The following is a 10,948-nucleotide window of genomic DNA, read 5'->3' on the forward strand; positions in this document are numbered from 1 at the left end:
GAGAGAGAGAGAGAGAGAGAGAGAGAGAGAGAGAGAGAGAGAGAGAGGCAGGAAGGTCCTGACCTGCTGCTCCAACCCACACAAGGTTGTTTCTGCACAGGCATGCTCAGCTGCCTCTTCCCCAGCCCCCTCCCCATTCTTGCCGACAGGAACTGGGTTTATATTTGCACTCCAGCCGGCCCCTGCAGCCTCTCAGAACTGGGCTGGGCGGGCAGCATTCCTAGGCTAGCTCTTTGCAAACAGGTTCCAGTCCAGACTCACAGCTCATTTATCAGCACCCCCTTCATATGAGACCTCTTCTAGATCTGCCTCCGTCTGTCCTTCTTCCCAAAGGAGGAACTCCTCTATGGGTCTAGACCTGGACTTCACTGTCTATGAGAAGACAAACTGGGGATAGAAAGGAATGCTGGTGTGACAGATAGCTTACCCCGGTGTTCATCCCTGACTCCCTCCAGGATCTTTGGAGTCTAGCATGCCTGGAGGTTGCCTCTCTGGAGCGAGCCATCATGAGCTTGTTTCCAGGGTCTATGAAGGCCCCTCAGTGTGGCTGGGTTGACAATCTTGGATGCTATCGGCCCACAAGACATGATTCTCAGTGTAGGAAGGGCTGGTGGGGTTCCATGGGGGACCACAGCCTGTGTTCCCAGTTTTCCCGCTCTGCCTTTCTAAGACCTCAGCAGACTGAGCTGCTCAGTCTACCCTGCTTACCCTTGGGTGTTCCTGCACCTAGGGTCATTGCTATTGTATTATCAGAAGGTGAGCTGCCTGAGTTGAAGGTGTCAGAGCCACATGTGAGAACTTCTTCCTTGAAGAGGAGGGTAGTGGGGGGTCATTTAGCTCTCTAGGATGGGGACCCAGGACAGTAGGACTCCTGCCAAACCCAGGCTCACACCCTTTTCTGATCCTTTTCCAGCAAACTGTGGTCACAAATGTGCCCCCCGAAGATCAGGATGGCTCTGGGGATGACTCTGACAACTTCTCTGGCTCAGGTGCAGGTGAGGTTGGCACTCTTGGAACCCTTATCCCAGATGGCAACAGGCCATTTACTGAGCACTCACTGCAGGCAGTGCTGGAGGACAAACCAGGGCCCATGCAGCAAAGGAGAAAACCTGCTTGGGGGTGAGGTGAATGCGTACGGTTCTGGTAGGCCTTAGGAGCTACCTGCCTCAGACTTACTGAAGTTGATACTTATCTTTACTCACTGGGCACCCTTGGGAAGGTGAATTGACTTCTCTGAGCCTGTTTTTTTTTTTTAATCTGTAAAATGGGAGTAATAACCTGGACCTCATAAGGTTGTAGGGAATGGTACGGCAGCACAGAACCTGGAGGAAGTGTAGATCGCCAACACATGTCCTCATCATTTTGCATCTTCCAGTCCCCCAAGGGAGAGAGAGCACTGAGCTGGAGGTGGTCAGGGAGGCCTCCCAGAGGAGGTGGCTCTTGAGTTGGACCTTGAAAAATATCTGTGAACTAGGAACAGAGGACCAAGTCCATCTTGATGGGGAAGGTAGACTAAGCACAGGTGAGAGAGCTGGCAGGTAGGATACAGGTCTCTAGGCTTGGGAGCTTAGGCCTTTCTGGGGAGAGGGGGCACTTGGGGAAGGGAGGGGTGTTAGAAACATGTATGTACTTGTACCTCTGAAGATGCCTCCCACCCAGGGAGTGGTCATCATCACTCAGGGAAAGACTTTTGTTTCCTTGGTGTCTTTCTCATGGTTCTAGAAGTGGCTCTTGAAGTGGAAAAGGATACTTTTCCCTTTCCATCTCCAAAGTTGAGTTTCACCGTAGCCAGTTCCACCCCTAGGTATGCAGCTTGGCACGACAGGGAGAGTTGACCTGGGAGTCAGGGTCAGGGACCTTACCTAGGCATCCTCTTTCCTCATGTTCACTTGCAGCCTGGGCTCAGCTAGCCTAGATGCTCTTGTGCCTCCCCCACCTGACAAGCTCTGCTTCTGGCCCTGCAGGTGCTTTGCATGATATCACCTTGTCTCTTCGGACCCCCTCTACCTGGAACGACATGTGGCTCCTGACGACCACACCGACTGCTCCGGAGCCCACCGGCACAGAGACCATTGCTGCCTCTGTCTTGTCTGCTGTAGAGCAGCCCGAGGAGGGAGGTTTGGTGCGCCTGATGGAGGAGGAGACCTCCCACCCACCCAGTGAGACCACAAAGCACCCAACCACCCACCAGGTCTCAACAGCAAGAGCCAGCACGGCCCAGGCACCCACCACCACTGATGTCCCCAGGGACAGACAGCCCGGCCACCATGAGACCTCAGCTCCCATAGAACACGACCACTTCCACCCTCATGCTCCCAGCTTGGAGGAAGGGGGCCCTTCTGCCACCGAGAGAGCTGTTGAGGATGGAGCCTCCAATCTGCTCCCAGCAGGAGAGGGTTCTGGGGAGCCGGTGAGTACCTGCCCACTGCTGTCCTCTGAATTTCCTGGGGCACAGGGTGGCCCTTAGTGTCTGGTTGAGCATGATGAATGCAAGTGGGGGCTGTGGTTGTCAGCAAGCCCAGTATCCTGTGTCCTATGAGCCTTAGTGGGTACCTTAGTACCCACCAAGAAGATAGGGTCTCAAGTCCTGGCTCACACCCTAGCCATGGGGACTAGCCCAGACCCAGGGCCAGAAAAACCAAACCAAATCCACTGCTGTCAAGTTGATTCTGACTCCCAGCAACCCTACAGGGTAGCGCAGAACTGCCCTCATGGAGGGCAGTAATCTTTACAGAAGCAGTCGGCCACAGCTTTTTCCCATGGAGCAGCTGATGTGTTCCAATTACTGACCTTTCTGTTGGCAGCCAAGTGCTTTAACTGCTGTGCTACCAGGGCTCCTTTGAGGCCTGGGGTGTGCCAGACTAAATACAAGACCAGCATGGAAGGGTACTGTCTTCATTTCCTTATTTCCTTTGTAAGCTCCTGTAATAAAGTATCACAAACCAGGTGACTTGTATGGTCTCAGTTCTGGAGACTAGAAGTCTGAAATCAAGGTGTCATTCAGGGCTCTGCTCCTTCTGAAGGCTCCAGGGAAAGATCCTGGCCTCTTGATGGTTCCTGGGTGGTTTCTGGTAGCCCTTAGTTTACAGATGCAATGCTCCTCCATTCTCTACCTTCATCTTCCTATGGCCGTCTTCCCTGTGGCTCTTCTCTTTACATGAGGATGTCACTCCGATTAGATTAGGACTCAGCCTACTCAAGTCCTGGTGTGGCGCTGTGGGTTAATGTGACAGACTACAAAGCCATTTGAACTGCAAGGTCAGCAGTTCAAGCTCACTGGCTGTTCCTTGGAAACCCTATACAGGGTCACTATGAGTTGGAACCGACTCGACGGCAATTCACAACACCCTACTCATATTAACTTAACTAGTATTTCCAAACATGATCATGTTCACAAGGGCAAGGGGTTAGGACTTAAGTACATTTTTGTTTTTGAGAGGATGAACACACAATTCAATCCATAGCAGGTCTGTAAAGATCACCAAAAACAGAGTGTCCCAAATTTATGCAAGACCCCTGGTGCAAAAGCAGAAATTTTACCAAGTCTTACAGTTTTTCTTACCGTGTCAGGGGAATTTTGCACATTACACTGAAATAAGCCTGTTGACTTGAATGTAAAAATGTGTGCTTCCTGTCTCTTGATGCACTCGCTCTGACACCGTTCTACCAGAATCCATAGCAAGAACTGTTCTAGCTAGAAGGGAAGCATGTGGGGTCTGGGAGGCCTGGGCTTAGGTGTGTCTGCTTGGGGAGCAAGAGCTCTTCTGGGTTTGGAAATGGCCCCTGCCCCTGCCTGATCCTGTCCCTGACCTCCCGTAGGACTTCGTATTTGAACAATTGGAGGACAACACAGCTGTGGCTGCCGTGGTGCCGGACGTTCGGAATCAGCCCCCAGTAGACCAGGGGGCCACTGGGGCCTCACAGGGCCTCCTGGACAGGAAAGAAGTTTTGGGAGGTGAGTTTTCCCACAGGTGGGTTGTTCTCAGGGTGAAGCAGCTACTGTTAGTCCTGTTGTGGCACCACCACACTATAGCCTGGGCCTCCTCCTAGGAATGCTCAGTGGTGGAGCCGTCCTGCTGAACCCAAGTAGCTGCTGAGCTGAACTGTCCTGTCTGCTTACTCTAGGGGTCATTGCCGGAGGCCTTGTGGGTCTCATCTTTGCTGTGTGCCTGGTGGGTTTCATGCTGTACCGGATGAAGAAGAAAGATGAGGGTAGCTACTCCTTGGAGGAGCCAAAACAAGCCAACGGTGGGGCCTACCAGAAGCCCACTAAGCAGGAGGAGTTCTATGCCTGACGGGAGATGGCCCTTCTCCCCCTCCCCACTGCCACTCACTAGCCCCCCCTTGCCTCTTCCATGAAGAACTGCAGGCCATGGTCTTCCGTGCTGCGGTATCACTTCCCAACACTCTGGACTACGCTGGCTTTTCCCCTGCCTGAAGAGTCTGAGGGTTGCTGGGGAGATCTACTTTGCTTCTCTGACTTCTGCTGAAAGACTTGGGGTACATACAAGGGGTTTCTTGCATATGACCTTTCTACCACAGCCAGAACTTGACATCTCATCATTCTGACTCCGTTTCTCCAACCTGGAGCTGTCCCTCCTCAAGCCCAGCCCTGGAGAGATATGGAACACTGCTGCTTTGGAGCTGGATGGCCTGCTGTGGCTGGAAGATCCTGTGGGTGAGGGTTGCTTACTGACACATCTACAGCACTTACAGCACAGACCAACCCATCTGTGGGGTGCTTACCACTGAGTGGCAGGGGTGAGGAGTTCAGGACTGTCAGCATTCACTTTGTTTTGTGGGGAAAGTTTAATTTAGATATCAACTTGTTTTTGCACATACTTCCTATAGTTTCTTTGTTCATAGCCCCGGTAGACTTTGCTACTTCTGAGGTAAGTAAGTTGATTTGTTATCTTGCATCCCTGATCTACCATCAGAAGGTCAGAGAAGCATCAGGGCTAAAAAGACCTTTTTTAAAAACAAACAAACAAACTTTGAGAACCAAATCTGGAAGCCAGTGTTTAGGCTATTTGCATGTTGTTTCTGAGTTCGTCACTTGTGTGTACAACAGGGTTTTGTGGGCTCTGTTTGTGGGCCAGCCAGCCCAGGCTCCCACGGGGCAGTTGCCTCTTCTAAGTAGACAAGTCTATCTGTATGCATGGACTCACGCCTACAGCCAGGACCTGGGCTGCTGGGACGTTGGAAGAGCCTGGTGTGAGAATTGGATCCTGGTAGCTCAGGTCCAGGGTCCAGGGAGAGAACTGTGAGGTTGGAGTGGGGTAGTGGGCCCAGGGAGTACCCCTGCAGGCCATGCCCTTCCTTCCTTTGGGGCCATCTTTGTGGGACACTTTTCTTCTGGAAATTGACAAGAGGGATCTCAGGGACACCTGACACTGAGCTCCTCAGTGAAGGACCAGGCTTACCTTGCTCAACTCCTGTGGCCCTACCCAGGGCTGGAAATCAGGACTGTTTTCCAAAGAGTGATTGATAGTCTTTTGCTTTTGGCAAAACTGTACTTAATCCAATGGGTTTTTCCCTGTACAGTAGATCTTCCAAATGTAATAAAACTTTAATATAAAGTAGTCATGTGATCTCTAATGCCTTTGCTGCTTCTCTTTGTGTGGATAAGACCAGCCATTTCTCTAAATACCGATGGTATTGGGAAATTTGGCCCAAATCTCTGTGCCTTCAGCTTTCCCGTGGTGAGGGATTCTGAGTACAGAGTCCCTCTGATTTATATTTGTTTTCTTTTTTTGTTTGGGCAAAAAATTTTCTAGAGGCCAGTAGGTTCAGCCAAGGTTATGTAAGATCTGATGTAAATTTCTGTGTTGCCAAGCTCAAAGCAGCCACCTTCTAAATGGCTAACAAAGCTGGAGGGTCCTAGCACAGCTTGTCCTGAGGCCACTGGTCCTGGCCTCTCAGACACCGTTGGACAGTTCTCCCACTCTCCTTCTGCACCTGCTCCTTTGCTGATACACCAGAGGCTCCAGCCCAGGGCTCTTGGAGATTTCTGTACTTGCTTATTTAATTTAACAGCATTCCAGCTGCTCTGTGGGCTGCGCCGTGTAGTGGGCCGGTCTGTGACTCAGATGCACCGTCAAGCAACGGGAACCCATGTCCTGCGTTCAATCCTGGGACTTTCTGACCGGAGCATGTGACTGGACACGCCTGCCGGGTGGGGGAGGGGCCTGTGGCAGTGCTCATCTTTGCTGGTCTAAGGGCCCAACAGTGTAATTGTAATAAACGGTACTTGTCATTTCTGGCAACATACACTGGTGGTGGTTGAGTCTCTTCTAGGCCTGGCAGTGCCTTACCCATGTCATTGCCTGGATCTGGGTGCACTAGTGTGATGAATACCTGCAGAATTAACAGTGGAAAGGCAGGTCATCTTTGCCTTACACTCTCCTGCCCACCTACACTCCTCCCTCCTCAGCAGGCCCTGATCCTTCCACAAGGACGCTATTGGTTTCCTACTAAATCCCACTTGTTCATGATGTATTATTTTTTGGATATGTGGTTGGATTCTACCCTCCTGACTCAAAGTTTGCTCTCTATTCTGCCTACTCTTTGTGCAATTAAGGAGCTCTGGTAGTGTAGTGGTTACGAATTGGGCTACTAATCTCAGGGTCAGCAGTTCGAAACTACCAGCTGTTACACAGGAGAAAGATGAGGCTTTCTGCTCCTGTAAAGATTTACAGCCTCAGAAACCCTGTACAGGGTCCCTATGAGTCAGACCTGACTCCACGGCACATAACAACAACAGCAACATTGTGCAACTTAAATATTCACTCGCAATTTCAAATGCCAACAGTCTAAAATAATTGTCTGTATACTAGGAAGAAAGTACATTGAAAGATTTGGGGGTTGAAAAGGCTAAGTCTGATGCAGGAACCCTATGTTCTGAGGGCACTGAGCTGCCCTCCCTTTATTCAAAGCTTTGTGCAGACTGGTGATCTCAGACCCTCAACTGCCAATGCTCTCTCCACCCAAGGCCCCTGATGTCCACCTCACTCTCTGCCCTTCAGTCCAGGCCAACTCCAGACACACGGCCTTGGTATGTCCCAGGCAGGGACTGCCAGTTCAGGACAGCTTTTCAGCACTGAGAATTTTTTCTTCTGACGCATGGTGCGCCATAGGATATTAAGTACCATTGAGTCGGTTCCGATTCATAACAACTCTGTATAGGGTTTTTGAGGAGCAGCTAGCTGGTGAGTTTGAACTGCCGACCTTGCAGTCCAAACTGACCTTGAGGTCAAGTGCTTATCTTCCAGCACCACACCAGGACTCCAAAGGGTATTTTGTTTTGTCAACTTTGTTAAGTACCGTGGAGTTGGTTCTGACTCATAGCGACCCTTTACAGGGTTTCCGAGGCTGTAAATCTTTACGAGAGCCAAATGCCTCATCTTTCTCCTGCAGAACAGCTGGTAGTTTCGAACTGCTGACCTTGAGGTTGGCAGCCTGATTCGTAACCATTACACTACCAGAGCTCCTTTCCAAAGGGTATGGAGACCAAGATAAAGTCCTCCAGATCATTCATTCAACAAACTGGAAATACCAAGTGCCTCTATTTTGCCAGTCACTGGGCTGACCAGTGAGGGCACAGATGTAGCCCTGGCCACCCTAATATTAGTACTTTTACTGTGCTTACTGTGGACCAGATGCTATGCTAGACATGATATTTGCATTCTTTCATAGACAACTCACAGCTACGTTTACCATCTATGAGACTGTAATGCCATTAATTATCCCCGCTTTACAGACAAACTGTGATAAAGAGGGGGTACCTCTTGCCCAGTATCACATGCCAGGAAGTGGAGCTGGGAGGTGGGCATTGGCTCCATAATCACAATGAGCTGTGTGGCACACTGATGATGATATGGGAACTTAGGAAAGTCCCCTTTGTGTGGGACCTGCACGGTTCTGAATCCCCCAGCCTCCTGGACCTTCTTCTGCCTAATAGCCAAAGAGATTAAACCTCCCCACCCATCCTGCTTCTCCTGACCCGTGTTTGTATTCCTATCCCAAATCACTCCCACTCAGAGCACTGCTGAACAGGCTTGTACCATAAAACAAACTGCTTAACACTCAAAGGAACAAATCTCTGCAGTTGTTTTAAATACCCTTAGGTTCTCTCAGGCATCCCTGCTACAAGGAGTATCTCCCTGCCCAGCATCTCGGTCTCAGCCTATAGCCCTGTTTCCCACAGCCTTGACCCCCTTCACCCCGTCTTCACTTTCCCAAGACTCCCTCCCTGTCTCTGCCTGGGAACAAAGCAGTTGTGTACTATTTCATTTCTTCCTCACCTTCAACAATGCCCAGGATATGGCCTGTGTTTGGGGGGGTGGGGTGGGGAGTGGGGGGGCGGGTGGAGGCAGGGGATGGGGTAGGAATGGGACACTCATTGAATTTTGCACTGAGTTCTTCAAGTTAGTTTTTAAACTAATGAGCCATCGTCTGTTAGATTGATTATATCACACTTTCATTTTAATTATGTCACATTTTAATAAAAGTCAGTTTCTGTTTTAAATGGCATTTTGCCTTGCTTGCCTCTAGGGTTTTGCTTCAGATATCACTACATATTCATATCAAGATGAATGATCATCATATGAAGAGATGGTGAGGAGAGAAAAGACAAGGAAATACAATCTCAATGATAGAGTGCTGCGAGGGAGGGCTTGGGGGGTACTAGGGGTGGATGGCTTGGGCTCTGGGTCATGGGTGGTGTCCAGAGTGGTACTTGAACTGGATCTGGAAGGAAAAAGTCAAATTAGACTGTCAAGAGAAAGAAGGCATTACAGGCAAAGGCTCAGCTTTGTTGTTAAATGATGTCGAGAGTCAGTTCCGATGGTTCCAACCTATAGCGACTCTGCATAAGGTTTCCAAGGAGCGGCTGATGAGCTTGAGCCACCAAACTTGTGGCTCAAACTGACCTTGCAGTCCAGCACATTAACCCGCAGCACCACACCTAGACTCAGCTTAGGCAGCAATAAAGACTGAGGCTACTTCACGTTGTATGTGAAGGGAAGGCAGACTTGGGAAGGGATACAGCTGGAATGTGGAGAGGCTTTGTGGATTACTGTGTCGGGCCACGATGTGGTATCTGGAAGCCCTGAAGAGGACTGCTAGAAAAGAATTAGGAATTGCAGAGGGTGGGGGATGGAAGGCTTAGCGACAGATTTGAGGCTGTTTAGAGATCTGGAGAGGTGACAGGAGGGATGAATGGGAGGGGCCAGACTTGAGAACATAACAGGTAAAACTGGCAGGACCTGTGAGGCATGTCCCCACCTCACTGGGCATCTTTGTGTCAGGTGGAGACAGAGAGAAGGCGCCTGTGATGAGGTTGTGCTCTGAGCTGGTGGTCAAGGTTGGGACTAATGGGATGGAAGGGACTGGGCCCCCGAGGTGGGTGGTCTCACACCTCCCTCCCAGGTTAGGCACTGATGATAGGCAGGCTCCAAAATAGCATCTGGGAGGAAAAGCTTCTTTCAAGTGGGTATTTTTTTATTTTTTTTTAAAATTAAAGACGTCCTGGTAGCTCAAATGGTTAAGTGTTGGGCTCCAAATTTAAAGGGCAGTGGTTTGAATTCACACTAGCTCTGTGGGAGAAAGAACTGGTGATCTGCTTCTGCAAAAATCATAGCCTAGAAGACCCTATGGGACAGTTCTACTCTGTCAGATGGAGCCTATGGCACCTAGCAGCAACAAATGTGCCTTCAGGTGACTGGAGGGAGGAATCCAGACCAGGCTCTACTTCTAGCCCCATCAGTTCCCCTTTCTCCCTTCTCATCAGCCTGGTAGTAGGTGGACTGCCTCAAAAGGCAGTGAGCTTTGGTCCCTTGGGCTGAACAAATAGGTACTGGGTGGTGGTGGTGCCTAGAGAACTTAGCTCTGGCCTTCCCTCACCTCCAGCCCTGAGGCTAAGTGAACTGCAGGATCCAGCCCTGCCCAACTGGGCCTGGCATTAGGAACTCAACCCCCTGCCATTAAGTCCATTCTAACTCATAGCAACCATGTTAAGACATGGTAGAACTGCTCCTTAGGGCTTCAGAGACCACAAGTCTTTATGAGAAAAGACAGTTTCATCTTTTTCCCATGGAACACCTGGAGGATTTGAACCACAGACCTTGCAGTTAGCAGTCCAGCACTTGACCCATAGCACCACCAGGATCCAGTCCCTCACAAACTCTCCATTCTCCTCACTCCTGGACCCCCATTCCCAGCACCCATCTGTGTACCTTGAGAGAGATGTCTGCTGAAAAGTGTGTATAATAAGAATGTTCACAGCAGCTGTATTCAAAACGTGGGAATAACCAAGTGTCCATTAATTGGAGAATGGATAACCTGTGATCTATTCATACACTGGAATACTACTCAACAGCAATAATAAAAAAATACTGATAGACTACAACATAGATGAATACCTTAGACAATATATTAAGTGCAAGAAGCTAGACATAAGTCCCCTACCACATGTGAAGTTTCCATTTATGGGAAGTAGTTCAGGAATAGGCAGATGTAGTCAGTGGTAATAGAAGCCAGTGGATGCCTCTGTTAGGGTGTGGGATTGGCTAGGCTGGGAATGAAGGAGCCTTCTGAGGTGCTGGAAATCATCTATGGCTTGATGTGGGTGGTGATTACAGGGGCATATGTATATGTAAATAAATCATCAAGCTATACACTTAAGATTAGTGTAGGTTGTGTATGTATAAGAAAGTAGGGGGAAATCAGTTCTTTCAAACCCCACTGTAGCTTATTCAGTAAAAATAAGGGTGGTCCGCATGGCCTATGCTTTCTTCAGGGTCCCATAGGATTGTAATTTATGGGCAGTGAGGCCCAGGATGAAAGTTTCTCATAGCTGCATGCTGCACAGAGCAAGCTGGCTGCTTCCCGAGGCCTGACGGGAAGGTGGACCCAGCCCTACTCCTCAGACAGCTAGGAAGGTGGGCAC

At 49.8% G+C, this 10,948-nt stretch overlaps 1 protein-coding gene across 1 annotated transcript in view; it reads left to right on the forward strand.

Annotated features, from left to right (window-relative positions):
• SDC1 (syndecan 1) overlaps nt 1–4,295 on the forward strand; it is a 14,925-nt gene extending 10,630 nt beyond the window's left edge. The window contains exons 2-6 of the mRNA XM_006835308.1: nt 731–791; nt 914–995; nt 1,965–2,410; nt 3,820–3,955; nt 4,126–4,295. Of these exons, the coding sequence (XP_006835371.1) occupies nt 731–791; nt 914–995; nt 1,965–2,410; nt 3,820–3,955; nt 4,126–4,295 (895 nt within the window). The remainder of the gene's footprint in view (nt 1–730; nt 792–913; nt 996–1,964; nt 2,411–3,819; nt 3,956–4,125) is intronic.
• Nucleotides 4,296–10,948: the final 6,653 nt, after the last annotated feature.

This window comes from Chrysochloris asiatica, unplaced genomic scaffold, assembly GCF_000296735.1.
Source record: "Chrysochloris asiatica unplaced genomic scaffold, ChrAsi1.0 scaffold00016, whole genome shotgun sequence".
Lineage (NCBI taxonomy): Eukaryota > Metazoa > Chordata > Mammalia > Afrosoricida > Chrysochloridae > Chrysochloris > Chrysochloris asiatica.